Below are 21,244 nucleotides of genomic sequence, written 5' to 3'. Positions count from 1 at the left end.
GGGGAGCTGCAGATAAAGGTGGGGAGGTTAGGGTAGAACATAGAACATAGAACACAGAACATTACAGCGCAGTACAGGCCCTTCAGCCCTCGATGTTGCGCCGACCTGTGAAACCAATCTGAAGCCCATCTAACCTAAACTATTCCATTATCATCCATATGTTTATCCAATGACCATTTAAATGCCCTTAAAGTTGGCGAGTCTACTACTTTTGCAGGCAGGGCATTCCACACCCTTACTACTCTCTGAGTAAAGAACCTACCTCTGACATCTGTCCTATATCTATCACCCCTCAATTTAAAGCTATGTCCCCTCGTGCTAGCCATCACCATCCGAGGAAAAAGGCTCCCACTGTCCACCCTATCTAATCCTCTGATCATCTTGTATGTCTCTATTAAGTCACCTCTTAACCTTCTTCTCTCTAATAAAAACAGCCTCAAGTCCCTCAAGGGTAGCGGAATTGCGGTGATAGGTGGACACGGGTAGGAGGTACGACCTGACTGGTTGATGGGAGGGATGAATCCGGTTGGTAGGTGGAATGGAAGGGAGGACAGTGGCTGAAAAGCGAGCCGGGGGATGGGTGGGAAGATTGTTTGAAATTAGAGAACTCCGTGTTAAGACCTCTGGGCTGTAGGCTGTCCAGGCGGAAGATAAGGTGTTGTTCCTCAAATGTGCATTCTGGAGGAGGCCGAGGATGGACAGGTGGACAGGTCGGAGGGGAAGTTGGGGGGGTGGGGGTGGGGTGCGGGAAGGGAGGTTGAAATGGGCGGTGACCAGGAGGTTAGGCTGGCCATTTTGGGTCAAACCACATTGGAAGCACCGGATGTAATTGACTAGGTTGGAGGAGATGCAGGTGAAACTCTGTCTCACCTGGAAGGACTGTATAGGGTCCTGGATGGAGGTGAGGGAGGTGTTGTATCTTTTACGGTTACAACGGAAGGTACTGGTTGTGGGGGGTTGGAGTGGTTGGGGGGACTGTGGCGCGAACTAATGAGTGGCAAAAGGAATGGTCCTTGCGGAAGGCAGGGAGGGGTGGGGAGTGGAAAATGTTCTGGGTGGTGGGGTCTACTTGGAGTTGGCGGAAGTGTTTGAGGATGATACGTTGAATGTGGAGGCTGGTGGGGTGGAAAGTGAGAACAAGGGGGACCCCATCTTTATTATGTTGTGGGGGGTGTTTTTGAGCTGTAGAGCGGGGAATGGAGGAGGTACGGTGGAGGACTGTTTGGATGACGGAGGGGGAAAATGAATGTTGTTTGAAATAAGAGGACATCTGGGATGCTTGGGAATGAAACATCAGATATGATGGAGACGGAGGAATTGGGAAAACGGGGTGGAGTTTTTGCAAGATACAGGGTGGGAGGAGATGTAGTCCAGGTAGCTATGGGAGTCCATGGGTTTATAGTAAATGTCGCTCCGTAAACTTTCGCTGGAAATGGAAACGGAGGGGTCAAGAAAGTGGAGGGAGGCATCTGAGACAGACCAAGTGAATTTGAGGGCAGCATAAAAACCAAAAGAACTGCAGATGCTGTAAATCAGGAACAAAAACAGAACTGTTCTGAGGAAGAGTCACTGGACCCAAAACATTTACTCTGATTTTTTCTTCACAGATGCTGCCAGACCTGCTGAACTCTTCCAGCAACTTCTGTTTGTTTTGTTCTTGAATTTGATGGCGGGGTGGAAGTTGTTAGCAGAGTCAATGAACTGTTTCAGCTGTTTCAGGGTGCAGGATGCAGCAACAATGCAGTCATTGATGTAACAGTGGAAGAGTTGGGGAACAGTACTGGTGTATGTGCTGAAGAGGGACTGTTCGACATTAACGATAACAAGCAGGCATAGCTGGGGCCAATGCAAGTGCCCATGGCCAACCCCTGGAATTGGAGAAAATGGGAAGAATTGAAGGAAAAGTTATTGAGGGTAAGGACTAATTTGGCAAGGCGGAGGAGGGGAGGGTACTGGATGGGTCCTTGTGGGGTACGAATGTATAGTAGGATTGCACATCCATGATAAAGATGAAGTGCTGGGGGCCAAGGAGCTGGAGGTTTCTGAAGAGGTGGAGGGTGTGGTTTGTATCCCGGATGTAGGTGGGGAGTACCTGGACCAAGGGTGAGAGAATGGAGTTGAGGTAGGAAGAGATGAGTTTAGTGGGGCAGGAGAATATGGAGACGATGGGTCAGCCGGGGCAGTTGGGCTTGTGGATCTTGAGGAGCAGACAGAACTGGACAGTGCAGGGCTGGGGGACTGTAAGGGTGGAGGAGGTGGAGGGGAGATCAAAGGAGGCAATGAGGTGATGGACAGTGTGGGAGACGGTGGTTTGATGGGCTATGGTGGAGTCGTGGTCAAGTGGGACGAGGACGTGGTGTTGGAGAGTTGATGTTCAGCCTCTGCAACATAGAGGTCCGTCCTCCAGACTACCACTGCCCCACCTTTGTCAGCGGGTTAGATAGCGAAACAGGGATCGGTGCGGAGAGAGTGGAGCACCACATTGTTCACAGGGGGTGAGGTTGGAGTGGGTGAGGGGGGTGGAGAAATTGAGGCGGTTGATGTCACGTTGGCAGTTAGCAACCAAATGGTCCAGGGTGGGTAAAGAGGCTGTGAGGGTGTGTCCAAGAGGAGGAGGAGGGTTGGAGGCAGGAGAAGGGGTGCCCGGAGGGTGGTTGGGTCTCCAAGAGGAGGGGAAAGGTAAGAGGCAATTGGGCTAGGATGTAAACCCTCCAGGATTCCACTGAAACACTTTAAAGATTAATTTCCTGGACATTGCTGCGAGCCACTCAAGAGAATAATCACAGAGATATTAAAAGTCATGTTTTAAAAGGTTTGAAAATGTTTGCTTATTTATTATAAACCTGTGTGACATGTGGCGAGAAAATTTATTTGAGTAATTGTTGGTCTCGTGTAAATGCTGACCCTTGAATTTTAGCCAAAAATCATTCATTTTCATGTCCTCCCAAATAAATTGACTCCTGACTTTTGTCCAAAAAATCCAATCTCTCTGTACTTGCCACCTGCTCATCACACCCACTCATTCATAATAGCAGAGAATAACACACCACTGAAGTGAATTGAGAATTAACATTTCGTATCTGGTGACCCTTCCTCAGAACCCTCAGCGGACCTGAAGTGTTAACTCTGACTTTTTCTTCACAGATGCTGCCAGACCTGCTGAGCTTTTCCAGCAACTTCTGTTTTTGTTCCTGATTTACAGCATCCGCAGTTCTTTTGGTTTTTGTTGAAGTAAATTTTTCAGCTCTATTTATTTGACCCCAACTGGTGTGTACCAAGCCCATCCTCTAATCTGGCAACACATATTCAGAAGGAACAGCAGATATACAGTCCAGTTTAAGCTTAAAGTTGTTGAGATTGCAGAGCAGACAAATAATTGTACAACAGCTAGCATATTCAGATTATTTGAGATGGATGATCGAGATTGGAGAAAATCTCTGCACTGCTTAGGCAGAAACCTAAGAATAAATGTGCAAACAGAGGAATGCCTAGCAAGAGGCCGTAGCAGAAAATGAAGTTGTAAAATATGTCAATGAAACTCGCCAGAATGGATTCTCAGTTTCTCACAAATCTATCTGAAGCTTTGCCTTGAAACAAGTAAGAAAATCAAGTATTGTAGATTTTAAAGCTACCAGATGAAAGCCAACAGTGTACCAAATTTATGGAGAGGAACAATATTTTTACTTCAACAGAAGACCTACGATTTTCACAGCGTCTCCCAACAGGACTTAATTATTACACTTCACAGGCTTATAATCAAACATCAACAAAAAGAGGATCTAGATTTCCCTGCACTAAGAATCTGGATGAGTGAAAAGATGAGCAACACATGATCGATAAAGTATTGGTGAACACTACCGCTCATGAAAAATATAGATTAACTGCTGTCTTGTCATGTATGTCTGATGCAACAAAGCTTTAGCCAATGGTAATATTCAAGAGAAAAAAAAAACTCCCAATACACAACTTCCCAATAGGAATAGTCACCACATTAATGAAAAGGATAGACGGATGAGGGTCATTTGAAAATGTGGCTGATGAAGAATTGGAGTTTCCAACCAGGCAGATTTCAGAGAGAAAACAATCCACTCGTCTGGGTCATGTTCAGATCACACCTTTCCAGAGGTGTTTCTGAAATGAGATTGCAAAACAGTGATATTAGATTGATTCCCAGTGGTTTGACTGGCCTTGTTCAACCATTGGATGTCTCTCTCAACAGGTATTTCATCGATAGTATGAGAAAAAAAACTGGAACTACTCACTGCAGCAACCTGGAATTGTGCAAAGCAGAAGAGGAGCACTTAAATGGACTTTTTAAGAGGAATGGAAACCCAAAAAGCACAATCCGCCGTTACCTCCACAACAGACCACAACAAGAAGACACAAAACGACCAGACACACTAGTCACCTACCATATATCAGACACATATCAGAAATGACCACAAGATACTCAGACTCCTAGGTACCAGGGTAGCCCACAAGCCAACAAACATCCTACGACAGCTACTAACAAACGTAAAGTATGCCATACCCAAAACTAATAAAAGCAATGTAATATACAAAATACCATGCAAGGTCTGTGAGAAACATTACATAGGCCAAGCTGGAAGAAAACTGACAATAAGGAAGCACAAACATCAACTAGCTACCAAGAGATACGACCAATTCTCACTGGTCTCAATGCACATGGACAAAGAAGGACACAAATTCGACTGGGACAACACATCCATAATAGCACAAACCAAAAAGAGACATGCCAGGGAATTCCTGGAGGCTTGGCATTCCAACCGGAACTCCATCAACAAACATATTGAACTGGACCCAATATACAAACTACTGAAAAACAGAACCAGAAGTGATGCCAACCACCTCAGCAAACCAAGGCATATAAATAATAAGTGGGACAGAACACCAATGCTTCACTGGAGGTGAATTGATGACATTACCTAGCAGCGTAATGAAACATCCGCAATCAAACATACTGGTTCAGCGAGCAAGTCTAAAACCTCGTCCACAACCTGAGCTACAAATTTTCTCAAAAACTTTGAATTGGAACTACTGAATGATCAGAGTTGGGAAGACAACCACAAAGGGAAGTGCCAACATTAGCACCCAATGTGTATGGTTTGTAAAGGCCTGGTTTGAAAGCAGAATTGAGATTATCATCAAATCATTCAAGAAATAATGGATATCCAACACACTAATTGGCACAGAATATGATTACTTGTGCAACATCGTGGCTTCTGATCAAGATACTTTTGATGTTCCATATAATGCCGCCATTCAAGAAGCAGATTGAGACATTATTTATCTTTGAAAATGAAGAGGAAGGTGATATTTTTTATTCCATTTTAATTTTAATTCATGTTCAGTTCATTGCCTGCTGCTAAGTAGTAATCTTTTTCTATACTGCGGAAACCTGGTTAAAATTATAGATTTGTACTTATGGCTTTTGCTTTTGTCTAAGATAATGAGTTTGATGGAGTCTGACGACGACTCAGTTGTTAGCACTGTTGCCTCACTGCGCCAGGCACCTGGATTCAATGCCAGGCTTGGGTGAGTGTCTGTGTGGATTTGTACATCCTCCCTGTGTCTGTGTGGGTTTCCTCTGGGCTCCTCTGGTTTCTGGTTTCCTCCCACAGTCCAAAGATGTGCAGATTAGTTGGATTGGCTGTATTAAATTGTCCAGGGTTGTGCAGGCTAAGTGGGTTAGCCATGGGACATGCAGTGTTACGGGGATTGCGGAGGGAGGGGGTAGGCTGGGGTGCTTTTCAAAGAGTTGGTGCAGACTTGATGGGCCAAATTGTCTCTATCCACACCGTAGGGATTCTAGTGTACATAACTTCATATCTTTCTCCCTTGAAGTTCTTTATTTATACATAAATAAAAATTAAATAATAAAATACATTCTGGTTTCTCTTGTACTACTTTTGAGAGATGATAGGAAAAGTTTCCAATCTGACAACTCTGCATTATCAAATCCATGAAAATATTACTTGTGTAAATATTAAACCAGATCAACTTCTGTCGGCATGAGTATTAAATACTGCCTAGATAAAAAAAAATTGACCTAATTATTTAATTATTTGCTTCTGTGCAAAAACTAACTGACCACCATAGATATACATGATTTGTTGTATGTGCATACACCCTGCAGCAGAATTGCTAGCCACTCTCAATATCTTCAATTCTGCAAACAAGAGATTTAGCATACCAGTCCTTGAACGTTCCCAAAACAAAACTCATATATCAATCAAGATATATTTAGTCAGATATTCCATCTCCCATGTACATTGAAGGACAGACCCAGGAAAATGTTGAGTATTTTCTGTCTTTGGTGATCATCTCTTTCAAAAGGCTACTATCAAACAAGGAAATCCAACACCGAATCAGCTGAACTAGCTCAATCTTCTGCAACATGTTTGACAACAATGACTTCTGAAAGTCAACAAAGTATATAAAATAGTTGTTGCCACTACACTCCTATTCAACAATTACACCTCAACTGTATATCAGCAATACATACAACCACTGGAGAAAACCCAGCAGTGATGCTTCTGCCACATTCTCGAGATTCAAAGGGAGGACCATTGTACAAATGCCAGTGTCCTTCATGAAGTGGACTCTACAAACATTCAGGCAAAACTGCAAAACCAACTCCAGTGGATTGGCTGGCTAAACAGTACCGTCATTGGCAGGTCCTGTTTCTCAACTTTCAAATGGAAAATGTTCCAGGAGAGGGAAAAGAAAATACTACTAAGACATTCCGAAGCTTGACAATAATAAATGGGAGGAGCTTGCTACTAATTGTTCAAAATGGAAGCAAGTTGTCCATAAGGCTGCATCATACTTTGAGTGCAAACAATTTAATAATGAGCCAAAATGATGCTCGAGAGAGAAAAGAAAGCAAATCCTGCTTTTCAGATCACATTACCTCAGGGAATGTCCTGCTAATTCACATGATGACCTACAGCAGAAACCTGCAAATCTGAGTTGACATTATTCTTGAATCAATATGGTATTTGGCACTCATGAATCAAGCAATCCTTTAAGGAAGATTAGATTCACTTCCAAATTTGCTTGAGAGGGCAAAGTGCAACAAGAATGGGCAAAGAATGGTAGGTGTACAGAGGTGAGGAGTTTGAACACGGGAATTCAGATGATGACACCTCGAAGAATATATTCAAACAGTACGTTGGCGACCTTGAATTGGGCACAGGATCTCAGGATAAGAATGAAAAGTAGTCAATGAGAATTTAACTCAGGTGTGAAACGTGCATATATGGGCACAAGATAGAAAAGACCTGAGGTAAATCCTTGACAGTTCAATAATGACCAATACTGTTGATTCTGAAGCTCTCCTCATCATTGATCGTCTAACTTTGGTGGGGGAGGGGAACCCTGGAGAAAGGGCAGGAAAAAATTCTCGGGTGTCAATAGCCCATCTTAATTTTTGTCGTTTCGAATTTAAGATTATTTTTATTCAGATGAACGGTGATTAAATTCTTTCTCCCTTTGTGATCTGTGATATTTTGAATACAGTTTGCAACAATGACATTTAAAAACCGTTTTGGACGGTCAGTGGAGTCCAATTTTCGGAGGTGACAAATCTGTGATTTTCTTCAGGCTTGGTTTCCACACTTTCTTTGACGTTGTTCTGCAACGTCGCAAATCAAATATCCTCTGCAAACTAGAATCCCACCAATAGGGAAACCTACTTCATCTGCCCGCCCGCCCCTCAATTGCAACATTTCGATATTATTTTGCTGACATCTGTTTTCCCGAAGTCAAAGAACTGTAAGGCTGAAGTGTGCATGCAACACATATCATATTACATTATTAGATTTTTCTTTGGCTCATTGCTTCACTTAACCTACCAAATCTTGAGAGATCACAATTTGTTTTCTTGTCGATTTAAGTACAACGAGGGAGAGTACTGTTTCTCCCGATCTATACACACATGAAATGTTGGGTGAAATTAATACAATAATTGTATTAAAATGAATCTATTGTGGCTGTATGTAGATAGGTCAGTGTGACAGTGTGAAAGTCTGCGGCTCTTTTCGAGGAACTAGGTCTCTCTCGAAATACGAAAGGGAGAAATTTTAATGTGCTTGACTTGGTAGAATTGAATATGTGTAAAACAAATTCCAAAAACAAGCTGTGTGCACTAGGACCGGGGAAGTCCTTTTTGGTGGAGGAGGAGGGGGCTGGTAATTGAGTTACCGGTGGAGTTGGAGGAGGCGCTGTGGCCATCTTAAGGCAGAGCTTATCTGAGTGAGGAACAGAAGAACCAGCGAGTTGCAAGCAGTACGTTTACACACACACAGCTCTATGTATTTAACACACAGGCGCGCACAGAGGTAGAGCTACACAGACACAATAGCCGCACCGGTGGGAAGCACAGCAGCTCATAAATCTGCTCAGGTCCGCGGAGCACATCCAAACCCCAGGCACTGACTGACTAGCGCTCCAGCCTCACTGTCTTTCTTTTCACCTGGTTTATCATCAAAAGCCCGACGAAACGCGAAAGAAAGATTCATGAAGAGCGGACGCTTTTTGGTGGAGTGGGCGAGTTTGTTTAAACAGGATTTAGACTTGAGAAGACACACGCTTTATCTGCCCGGCTGTACAATTTAACACGGAAATTGAGTGCGAGGGTCTGGATTTAAGGTGTTTCTGTTAAAAAGAAAAAAACAAAATCCCCCAAAAGATGGGTCAAGCGCCGAAGTGGTGCTGGGATCTTGTCTTGTCGCTGGTGTTATTTCTAGGGGTTCTACTGCCCTTTTCGAGAACTCTGATGTACACCAACCACTGGGCTGTGAGGATAACCGGAGACAGTGAAGAGGCCAATGCAATAGCAAGTAAATACGGATACAGAAACTTGGGACAGGTAAGGTGCTTTGGCAGCAAATGTATTCTCAGCGGACATTCCGACTTGTTGTCCCTTCCATGTGGCTGATCTCAGGTTGAAGTTTGGACGTCCTGAGCAGCACGGACATGGGGCACGGGAGGGATAGCAGTTGTGACTCTCTGGGCGGAATCAATTGGATTCTGATTCAGGACGAACGATGAACTTAGTTTGCAATGGCTTGGTTTTCTGGGCGAAATGATTTTAATTGGGTTACGTTTCACACAGTTTTTTTCTCCCTTTAAAAAAAAAAAAATTTTTTAAAAAAAGCTTAAGAATGTGAGATTGAGACTTTTTTTCCCCTTAAAAGTATTCCATTGCACTTGGAAGAAGGTGAAAGATTTCCAGATGTTCTCTTCCAACCCCCCACCTCCTCAAACCCGGCTTTGAAGAGAAGAGATTTGAACCACCACCGCTCAGGTGGACGAATGCAGGTGTGGGATGTGACTGGGGCTAACGGGGCGCGGGATCCGGACAGGGAGAGCTGGCCTGGGCCGGGCCGGGCCGGGCCGGGCCTGAGCGAGCGGACACATTCAGGCCCCCCCCACGCTCCCCTCCCACTCCGAAATGATGTGCTGGAGTCGCTGGCTGTGTCTGTCTAATGTTTTTCTTTTGAAAGGGAAAAGTGTAATTCTGGAAAGCTGGGGCGGGATAAACCACTCCCAAACAGACAGCCGGACGAAGAATTCGAGGTCTAACTGACCAGGTAGGAGTGTGCGAGGGGCCGGGGCAGCTTCCTGCTGTTTCGCAACGAGCGAGCGGACTTTGAGATGGTCTCGGTCCGGGCCTGGACCCAGACAACACTCCATCAGCGCTCCGCTCCAGCCGGGCTCCCTTCTTTCCCCCTCATCTCCCACTTTAAGAAGGACGATCCTTCGGGATTTTCCACAAACGCTTTAAACATTCCGAACTACTACTTTCATGCAAGTCCGATCTGAATATCATCTGGTTAACCTTGTTCTATTGAGCCTGCCGTTGGACTGTCTCCCTTTTATCCGGCGACGCTTTGCAGCTTTGCACACAGGGCAGGTATGAAAGGGCAATGTTTCCACCGCCGCCCTTTCTACTATTTTTTAAAAAAAAAACTTGTCCTGCACATAAAACACAGGTGCCTTTTTAACATCTGAGCAGGATGCATTTCGTTTGCTCGGTAAATGTAGAACATTTAACGCGGCGTGAAGTTCTCAAAATGGTTGAGGTTAAAGCAGAGCTGTCATGTTCGAGTTGCATGATAACTCAACGCAGGCTACAAGTGTTAGGTTTTGAGAACACTCTTTTTCTCTCTCACACACACACACACACACACACACACACTTTTTCTCTGAGGAAGGGTCACCAGACCCGAAACATTAATTCTGATTTTTCCTCACAGATGCTGCCGGACCTGCTGAGCTTTTCCAGCAACTTCTGTTTTTTGGTCCTGATTTACAGCATCCGCAGTTCTTTTGGTTTCCACTTTCTTCCTCTCTTTTTGCACGTTCAAAAGGTATGTAGGTAAAATACTTACGTGGGTGGCTTAGGATTCTGCCACTGGATGTAAGCTGGGGTGTGTGGAACCTCATTCAGGAGTCTTGAGGGTTTGTGCTCAGGAAATTTGAGACTAGCAGGCCAGCGGTCGCAGATGGTTTTATGGATAATGGTTTTACGTTTGGACGAGACCTGTTTGGATGATTATTATGCAACAAGTGTGAATTTGAGAGATGAAATTACTGAATCATTAACTGTTTCATTAGAAGATACGCATCATCGCACTAATTCCTGGGACACATCAGTACAGCACTCAAAATATTTGGGCACTGGGCAAACCCATCCACAAAAACCTTACATTGCCCAACAAAATTCGCTTTCAGGTGACCAATTGTCAAGAAATTGCCCCCATGGATAGAATGGAAAGAAATGGCGAGGGGTTGCTTCCTCAAATGCGGGTTGCTTGATAGGCTTATAATAGGTCAGGGTTGGGGATGAGGGAGAGGGAGTGAGGTGTTGTGGTGTGTGGTGGGGTGGGGGTGAGGGCTGGACAGAGTAAGGGAGAGAGACCAGCATGTTGGGGACTGTTGATTATTTGAGGATGTTGAAAATTCTTCAAATTCTGGTGCTGAGAGAGTCCAAATAAGTCAAATCATATGTAGAAGATAGTGTTACTATGTAACTGCAACAGCTTTTAAAGGAAATGAATCAGAATGATAAAAGTAGTCCTTGTAAAATCGCCATCAAAAGGAGCCCTGGTATGTGTCCAGGGGGCATTGTGAACAGTGAGGAATGTTTGAGCCTCGTATCAGTGGGATGTCTACTGTCCCCGTCCATTTTCCAAACGATAGGAGAAGACACTGGTAGCTCAGCTCTTGCTTTTCAATATAGCTAATATTGATGCTGGAGCTTTTAAAATATTAAAATGTCCCAAGATGTTTCACAGCAGCAAAAACAAAATGAAATTAAGCAACATCAGGAGCTATTGGGTCAAATATTCAAACACTTAGTCAAATAAGTGATAGGTTTTAAGGAGATAAATGATCTCAGGAGGATATTCCAGATTTTATGGCCTAATCGATTTGAGGCAAATGATGGTGATTTAAAATTGGAAATGCTGAAGAGGCTAGTATTAGAGGCACATAGATAGCTCAGAGATTTGTGAGGCCTTGCATTTATATATCATCTTTCACACTACCAAAAACGCTTTACAACCTTTCAGTGTTCATGAAGTATAATTAGTATTGTAATATAGGAAACACGATAATTTGCATGCACCTAACTCGCTCAAATAGCAACAAAAACAGAACCTGCTGGTAAAGCTCATCAGGTCTAGTGGCATCTGTGGAGAGAAATCAGAATTAACATTTCAGGTCCAGTGACCCTTCTCAAACAGCAATGTGGTAAAGACCAGATAACATTTTATGTTGATTAAGGGATGCATTTTGCAAGATTGCTATGGTTGAACTCCCTACTGTTATCAGTGGTGTCATTTAAACTTGCTTAATTGTACCGACAGGCCCTCTGTTTGAAGTCTCACCTGTAAGATGACATTTCTTACAGTCTAGTACTGCTTTAGGGCTGCAATAGGTTGTCTAGCTAGATTGCTATGCTCAAATCTCTGGAGCAAGACTTGAACTCTCAACCTTTTGATATGGAAAGCGCTGACACTTCCTAAGTCTTTTTTTTTCTCTTTCATGTTTCTCTTTTTTGAAGAAAGCAGTTCTTCAAAGAATTATTTGATAGATAATAACAAATCCTTGCATATTGGCCAAGGACCATTCTTATTGCCAGTGTTTGGACAATAAATATTGGCTAGCTGTTCAAATTTGGTATCTTCAGATGCCTGTTTTGTTATTTCTATTTCTTATCTTGATCGGAGACATCCATAGCCTATTGAAAGATAACTTATGTTAATCCTGCATGAATTCTCTAAATTAGTTCAAACAATGATTGAAGTGATGAACTTAGTTTCTTTGAATTAACTGGGAAATTCACTACCTGATTGGTCACTAAACCAAATAAATCAGAAAGGCGGAGGTTCTTTGTTGAACTAGACTACCTAAACTGTAGTTTTACGAGCATTGCAATTGCCTTCAATGCTCTTGACCTTGTTAGTGTGGCATAGTAATAGTCAATGCTGGGATCTGTGGCCATCTAGTGAATAAAGAAAGGTGACAGTGGGCATCTGGTGGGGATAGTATCTGTTTTCCATTGATTTTGTTGAATTTTGTGCTAACACGTACTGTCTAGGCTCACGTGACTGTGAGAGGCACTCGAGGGTTGTTGTCAACTGGTGTACTGTGCAGAGGATGAGTCATCCATATAATTTCCTTAGACAAGATGAGATGGCCTGAAATAAAGCCTCAACATCTGTGACAGTTGAGCACAATGCTGTATACCATAAGATGTGCTTATTTGCTGTTATATTGGATGGATAGACACAGAGATATTTTTTGTCTACAAAATACACCACAAGAATATCTCTTGAGTTATCTCAGGCAGTCCTGTAAAAAGTTGCTTTTAAAAAAAAGTCTTGATTGCCTTTCTTTGGAAACTGGAAGTTTTGTGAAGTGCAATCTTGCTAATAAGTTTTATTTAAAAGTCTTTCCATGTAAATGTGCTAACATGCAATGGCCTATAGTTCCACAGGTAGCAGCCATTCAGTAGCTCAATGGAATGCTCATTTTACATGAGTTTGCTGAGACTATCCAAGCTAAGTCTGATTCTGCTCGTGTTCCATATCCACAAGTGCATTTTCAGCAGGGGTTGCTGATGCTCCTTGGCTTCATGCAACAGTTAGTTTTTCTTTTTAACCCCGTAAATATTGAGTTGCTATTGGAATTTCTTATTTATAAATGAACTAAACCAGCATGAGTGGATCGTGAATGTACGTATTCATATCGTTTTGCAGAAACATTTGGTTACAATGTAATTGTAAACTGGATATGACACAAGAATATCCAATATACTTATTTAGTATCAATATTCTTCAGTCAGCATTTTTCTTCTGAACTGAAGAGATTACCATGGATAGAATCTGCTGTTTCATACTCTGGTTCTGTCAAAACCAATATAACCGAAGTGTCTGCTGTTTACTTCAGTGAAAGACAAAAAAAAATCTCAACGGCTATATTTAATATGCATTTCCTGAAGAGTATTTGATACCTTCTGAGATGTCCTTTTTTCATAACATAAAGATTATTTATCTTCTGTGGCATTGATCTTGTGGAAAGTTTTGGATTAGATGGCTGAAATAATGGGGTGAATTGTCTTAAATTAATGCTACCAAAGACTAATTTTTAATTAGCAGCAACCTTTTTCCACAGATACCAGTCATTCATAAAGTTGTACCTTATCTGGTATTTAATCATGATCGATCGGTAATCTCAGCCACGTCGGAGAAACTCTTGATTCTCCTGATACTTTTATGATGGACCTCCAGCCATGCTCTAATCCCAAGGCTACTGTATTACTGAAATCCACATTTAATCATAAACTGCAAGCTGCTGTTACTTTTATTCAGTCCTGCCAGGAGATCTGTGACATGCCACGTTTCCCTGTTTTACACCGTTCTTGCACATTCACTGTGGTTCATCTGTGGCCAGTTTGTGACATCTGTCATCCCACTACGCCCAAAATAACCCATCTTGCTACTACCCTGCACTTTGCTTTCTGGAAGAAGTTTTTGTAGCTTTTCAGCTTTGATCAAATGGTCAAAATTCTTGGATTGTCCGGATGTCCATTTGTAGAGTTCTTCTTGCTCTTGCTATTTCAATTATCTTTTTATTTGTCTCATGATCCATATATGTAATTTTTAGCATGGGACTTTGCATGCACATTTCAAAGGCCACTATTTTCTTCAACAGATTGTTAAGGTCCCTCCCACCATGGTTATACTCTCTTCCATGTTTTCTGTCATGCAGAAGGTATAAGAGTTTGAATACATGTACAAATAGATTCAAGAACAGCATCTTCTCTGCTGTTATCAGATTTTGGAATAGACCTCTCAAATGTTAATTCTGATCTTTTTTTTTCTCTGTCTCTTTCTCTGTCTGTGTCTCTTTCTCTGCCTATGTCTGTGTGTCTCTCTGACTGTAACACTGTATTCTGCACTCAGTGCATCAAGGTAGCAGAACATTGTATGGTACAATCTGCCTGCAGAGCACACAAAACAACACTTTTTACTGTATCTCGGTGCATGTGACAATAAATCAATCAATCAGTTTTGATGTTTTCAAGAACTTGGATGGAATGGAGCATCTTGGTTTGTTTTTTCTTTTTACAAGCTTGAGTTTTCTTTTTGTTAACACATTCTTCATCTTCTCAATTACTTCTTCAATATTGCTATCCTTTTAACTTCTGCTTCACATCTGTGTTCCAGTATGACACCATCCTCTTCAATCTTCAGTCTAGTTTCTTTTAATGTACTCCTGCTAACTGCTAATGGTTTTTTTTTTGTCTTTTTGCGGTTCATATTTTGTCCATATTTTAAACTTCTAAATTTTACTTGAGCTACAACATCTTATAGGGCTTTCCCTAATTCTGCAAGTAGTGCTGTGCCATCTATCTACTGCAAGTTTCTGTTCTTGCCTCCAATTTTCATCCCCCGGAGTGAATCTAATTCTCTGAATACCTGTGCACAAATTGAATCAGTTTAGAGACAGTACAGAACCTTGTCACACTTGTATCTTCACTTGAAACCTATTTGCTTGTTCCTGATACTATTTGGACTCAGCATACGTTCTCCCGTTTTCACTGTCAATTTCACAATTCAGCAACATGCCTGTTAACTTTTAGTGATAAATGTGATTGAACTTCTTTATATAGTTTACGAAACACAAATTGCTAGAAGTAAAAATTAATATTTGTCAAAGATTGTTCTTGGGTGAAATATTCCTACTCTTGTTGTTATTCCGGGTCTCAGTCCAGACATTCATCAATTTATACTTCAAATGTATTATTTCTTTTTATAATTTAAGCACAATCAAACATCACCCTTTCTTTTGTTGAAATATGATTGTGGTGACAATCATACATTATTACAACAAAAGCAATTTTAGGAGTGCAGTTTCTTCTGACTTTTGTTTGCATAACGTGTTGTTCTTACATTTGTGATCACTTTTTTTCCCTCTTAGCTGGAGCTGTTGGGCTTAATTGTAATGTCACTGCTGTTTCTGAGCTTTCAGTTACCAACTTTAATGCAAACTATACATCAAATGTGGTAACTACTTAAATTCGCCATACATCATAATGTGTCAACTAATGCAAAAGGTGGTTGGGGGAAGAGAAGTTGAGGCTTGACTAATTGGTACCCAGATAATTTCTAAATATTTTATTTAAACCAGGGTACAGAATATGTGCTTTCACTAATTACCCTAGTAACTTGGCATCAAATTCTATCCCACAGTTAGTAAATTTAACTGGGAGGAATGCAACAAATGTGTATGCTGATCACTGCATGTTAAAGTAGAGACAGACATTTCAGTGCTGCTATCAAATTTCACCCTTTATAGGCAGAAAATACATTATTAATGCATTTGGAGAAAGCATGTCAAGAGATATTAACAGTTATGAAGAAGAAATATAAAGTTGGATAATTTACTTTATTCTATTACATCTTTATCCAGAATATGGAAATTCTTTATGCTTGCCTGTCAAATACTGTCAAACTCGAAATGTGACTTGACTTGACTGCACGATGGGACTGAATATTAAATATAATTTATGATGGATATGAACTCTCTTTTCCTGCTCCCTTTTTATGCTTTACTTTTGTGTATGTTCTCTTTTAGACTATTAGGCAATTTTCTTTAAGGAAAGGCTTTTGATAAGACAGTGAGAATGCATTAAGAAACTATGCAGAACTAAGCTGGCTTGTTCTCATTCAGGTGTTTCGTCACCATGATAGGTGATGTCATCAGTGGAGCCTCTGATGAAGCGGTGTTATTCTACTCCGCTTGGAATTTAAACTGTCTGTATATATACTGTATACAAACCCATACAGTTCAAAACCGGAAATGACACTGCTCACCATGACAGACCAGACAGTTTAAATTCCAAGCAGAGTAGAAGAACATCGCTTCATCGGAGGCTCCACTGATGATGTCACCTAGCATGTTGATGAAACATCTGAACAAGAACAAGGCAACTCGGTGAGCAAGTCAACAACTTCTTCCATTTGCCATTTATTTTACCATTATGATGCTGATCGATGGATTCTCAGAGAGAAAACCGGTACAAAAAAAACTTACCCAGGTAAAAACAGAAAAGATGTTCTTAATGACTAGTATGCCCAGAATCCGGGGGTAACCAGTTAGGATATGGGCTAGACCATTTCGGACTTTGTTGAGGAAAGAGTTCTGAGACTGTGGGTTGAATATCCTAATTGTGACAGACCTTCATTTTTGAAGTATACAAGATGAGTTAGACCAGAATGGTGGTGTTTGCCTGTTTTACTGTTTTTCTTTCCCTCTTGCCTTAACCTAGAATTGTATTTTAACCTGTAATCAAGACAGGTCAGATAATATTGTGATTCACTGCATAAAAATACTTTGATCTTAAGTGATCTGGAGCATACATTTGGAATCTGGAACATCCATTGGATTATTCCTTTCGGTATGTAACTATGTTTTTAAAAAAATCCAAAAGTATTATCTTGTCTTTATCAAAGACAACCTAACTTACGGATGCGAAACTTGTTCAACTTTGCAGCCTTTAGGTCCTGTTTATACAAGTCTGTTCATGTAAGTTGAATTTGTTTTGCTGTTGGTTGCTAATGTACTTGAATTTCTTTATTAAGAAATTGTTTTTAAAGATAAAAGGTATAGTGTACCAACTTGGGTTCCACGTCGAAACCTTCAACAAATTATTGGATTCCGAAAGCTGAGCAGACTCCTTTATTGCAGAATACTTGTAACTCAGTAAACAGCAGAGCCATTTATAAAACCTATTTTTGAATACTTGCTTTTGTTTGACAACTTTATTGATATTTTGACTTGGAGATAGTAGGAACTGCAGATGCTGGAGAATCTGAGATAACAAGGTATAGAGCTGGATGAACACAGCAGGCCAAGCAGCATCAGAGGAGTAGGAAAGCTGATGTTTCGGGTCTAGACCCTTCTTCAGAAAAATTTTCATCCAGCTCGACACCTTGTTATCTCGATATTTTGACTTAATGCATTTTCTTCACCATAATTCATTTGGAAGAAGAATAAGCAAGTTATAAATTTTTTTGTGGCTGGTCGGACCAGTCAACACACAGATTAACTTACAATGAGAGGGTTGATTTCTTCCTTATTCCTCTCTCATTTGTTTGAAGATGCTTATGATGGAGGTGATGCAACAAGCTTGTGTTTATTGCTCACCCCTAGTGGCCCTGAAGCACTGGAAGTACGATGTAAATCTGGAGAAGTAAATCACTTAATGACCCTGAGGTGATAATAAATTTTAATAAACTGACTGCTGTTTTATTTTCTACAATTCACACAAATCTCAATAAAATCGTAATAAACATTATCTATTTTCTTTTAATTAAGAATTTGAATTTGATCATTTTTTTTGTGAATAATTTCTCTCAATTTGTGCTCCTGTAACCTTTGTTATGGACCAGACCAAACTCCCTCAAAATATATTAAGAAAATAATCTAGACCCTAACTTTTTCCTATTTTAAAGGCAAGTGTGTGGCATTGCATTCCAGATGCAATTCGATTGGTCAAACTACTAGACTTAAAACAAAACACACTTTATTCATATACTAGAATTAAAATACAGACAAAATAAAAATAAAAGAATTGGCTTAACTAACTCTATCAAAATGCTTAACAAAATAATATATGTATTAACTGTTCCAATATAGTAACATCCCATAAACATACTCTTGGCAAAGGCAATTTCGGTAATATAGATTGACCCCACCTATTCAGGCTACCTTTATTGCCCCAACTTTCAAAATAAAAACCCTAGGCTTCACAAGCTGTTTAATTTATTGCCCCTGAACAGACTGCTCAGTCTCTGACTCAAGTTTTCTTCATTTAAAAAAAAGGACAAAATACACCTCTCAAAGCCAAGGTATCATCATACCTTTGTGAAGTAGACTATGTTTCACCAGTAAATATATAATCAACAAGTATATATTTTTTTTCCCCTTCCCAGAAAGCAAATGTTTTTGTAATAATTAAACTACAGGCTCTGTTTATTCTTGTTATCTTTATCATAAGGCCTCTTTGTAAACTAGACCTTGTGACTTAATGGGGCCTGCAGTATCATGCTGTTTTGTCCTATAGTTCAATCTGAAATAATTTGAAGCATTTCTCTCCAAATTTAAAGAGAAATCATAGCAGTCCAGACCAGGAGCAAAAGGTATATAGTGGGATGACAAGCTGTTGATGTGATTGAGAAAACTAATTGGTGATTCTTTTTGTAGACCGGGAAATGTTGGTTGAGGTTGCTGGTGGTACACAGTAACTCCAATTTGTATGAACATTGCCCCAGGACTGATTGCACCCAATTGTTGCTCCAGCAGTTGCATGGTTTACTAGTACTCGCTGTTTAGAATTGTAGACAAAAGAAAACATAGAATTGGAAGATTGGTTATGCCATTAGAACTATACACCTTTGTTTTAAATTATTCAGCGAATAGTAATGATAATTTTTCAACAACTTGTGCCACTGTTCGAGGAAATCAAACAGTTAGTTCTCAACACCTATTTCATAATTTTACAATCGTACTAATTTATCTGTTTGGCAGAGAACAAATCTGATATCCTGTTCTGACGAAGGGTCGCTGGACCCGAAACATTAACTTTGATTTTTCTTCACGGATGCTGCCCGACTTGCTGAGCTTTTCCAGCAACTTCTGTTTTTGAACTTGTTATCCCTATTCTCTTTCCTCTGTCCCAACCAATGAGTACCTCCTGTCATAGTGTTATGTGTGTCCTCATTTTACTGCAAACCCTATCTACTTCCTCTGGAAGTTTGTATTGACAATATAGTGGATGTACGTACTATATATATCTCTTTTATATAGATATCTTCAAAAAACTGAACCATGTCAGTTACAAATCCATGTTGATGTTGTCTTTGATCAGTTGATAATTTCCACTCATGCATTCACTTTGGCTGTGCTAGTTTTCAATAATTTCCTCACGTTTGAGGTTAACAGGTTTGTCTTTTTTGGTTTCATCCTCCTTAAACAGCAAAATGATCTCCACAGCATCACATCAGACAGTGAGGGTTAGATTGAAATGAAACACCCATCCAGAATGTTGTTTCTCATGTATGATATCAGTTTGACACAATAGCCATGTAACACTTTGCAGAATGCTGTAACTCTGAATGTGTTGGAATCATTGATGAGAGCTCACATCTAGGAGCTTGGCAGTGGTTTCAGTTGGTAATTTGACGAGGCAATACCTAGGCATGCAGATCTGGAGCATTTGGCCTCCTGTTTCACATGCATACGTTAAAAAAAAATGTCCACAGCAATTCAGAATAGAAGTAAAATGCACCGAGTGGAGCTTCTTACTTAGTTTAATGGAACTCCTTGCAGACAGTTGATTCAGAAAGGTGCATTTAACAGATTATGTAGCCTTTTTTTTATATTATGAGACACATTACAAAATAATTTCAGAATCACTGTTAATACTGTTCTCATTTCATGTATCAAATAAATTACATCAGTGCACTTTCTGGAATGGAGAGGGAGTGTTTGAGAATGCAATATTGCATTTTTGAGTCATGTTATTACTCTTTTATGACTAGATGTTGATGCGTAAGAGTGACCTTTGATCATAGGACATGGGTCCAGCACCACAGAGATAAGTCATTTTAAGGAATATCAAGTGCAGAGCTGAAATTTGTACACACTTTGTGCTTTTGTCAATCAAATTAAAGTCCCTAAATGTGACCAGTCTACACGCTGAAGCATGTACATGTTTGTAGCTGAGCAACTTTAATTTGCTGTCTACAAAAGGCTTTTAAAGCATAACATGTTCTCAAGACCTTGCGGTCTGTGGAATATTTCAGCATGAACAAATGATTCTTGTTGATAATCCTGATAGAAGATCTTCTAACCTGTTATTAGTTTGACTCAAAGTAATTGGCAATCACTTTATAATATAAATATGGTGCACTGTTTTTGTTGCTCTCTCATAATTATTTTAAATTTGTCTTATGTAGAGACAACAAGGAGCACCTGTCGCAAAAATTTCTTGTCGATAGTATTTTAATGTGTGCAACCCACTTCATTTTACAGCAGGGCTTGAAAATTGCGTAGTCTCCAGAACGAAATGAGCCTATGAAAAGATAATGGCATGTTTTGTATCATGTAGCTTTTCTCTGTGAAAGATGATCTTGAGGGTCACAGTAACACTTGAGATCATCTAGGTTAAATTAAACTGAATAATTTATTGAAGAGAGACAAAGGTAAAGGGTTGAAAATTTCAATGAAAATATAATCATGAATCTTTTTTTATTTCCTCTTCTAGATTGGGTCCTTGAAAGACTACTACCACTTTTACCACAGTAGGACAATGAAACGATCAACAATCTCTAGTAGAGGAACTCATAGCTTCATTTCATTGGAACCAAAGGTGTGTACAATTCTAGTTTTTTTTTCACTTCCAACAAACAGTAGCAGAGATGGGTTGTTTTATTATTAATTAGTAAAGTCACATGAGGAAATGCTGTATGATTAAGTGTTGAATTGGGAAGAACTGACGCATGCTATCCAGTAACCATTGAAAAGAACAATGTTGAGAGAACAGTTAGACTTGGAGCACATTCAGTAGATAATATAGAATAGTGAGATCACTGAAGGGAGTGACAGATTTCTTGGCTATAATTAATCAAGGTGACATTTGGAT

The 21,244-nt window shown here is 40.4% G+C and overlaps 1 protein-coding gene across 3 annotated transcripts in view; it reads left to right on the top strand.

Annotated features, from left to right (window-relative positions):
• Positions 1 to 8,268: 8,268 nt before the first annotated feature.
• Positions 8,269 to 21,244, top strand: part of pcsk5b (proprotein convertase subtilisin/kexin type 5b) — a 355,500-nt gene continuing 342,524 nt past the window's right edge. For all 3 annotated transcript variants that reach the window (XM_048595072.1, XM_048595074.1, XM_048595073.1), the window contains exons 1-2: positions 8,269 to 8,893; positions 20,867 to 20,971. In XM_048595072.1, the coding sequence (XP_048451029.1) occupies positions 8,714 to 8,893; positions 20,867 to 20,971 (285 nt within the window). In that variant the 5' untranslated portion in view covers positions 8,269 to 8,713. The remainder of the gene's footprint in view (positions 8,894 to 20,866; positions 20,972 to 21,244) is intronic.

This window comes from Rhincodon typus, chromosome 3 (genome assembly GCF_021869965.1).
Source record: "Rhincodon typus isolate 14 chromosome 3, sRhiTyp1.1, whole genome shotgun sequence".
Taxonomy (NCBI): Eukaryota; Metazoa; Chordata; class Chondrichthyes; order Orectolobiformes; family Rhincodontidae; genus Rhincodon; species Rhincodon typus.
The sequence above is the reverse complement of the archived record's forward strand: the minus strand, read 5'-3'. Positions and strand labels throughout refer to the sequence as shown.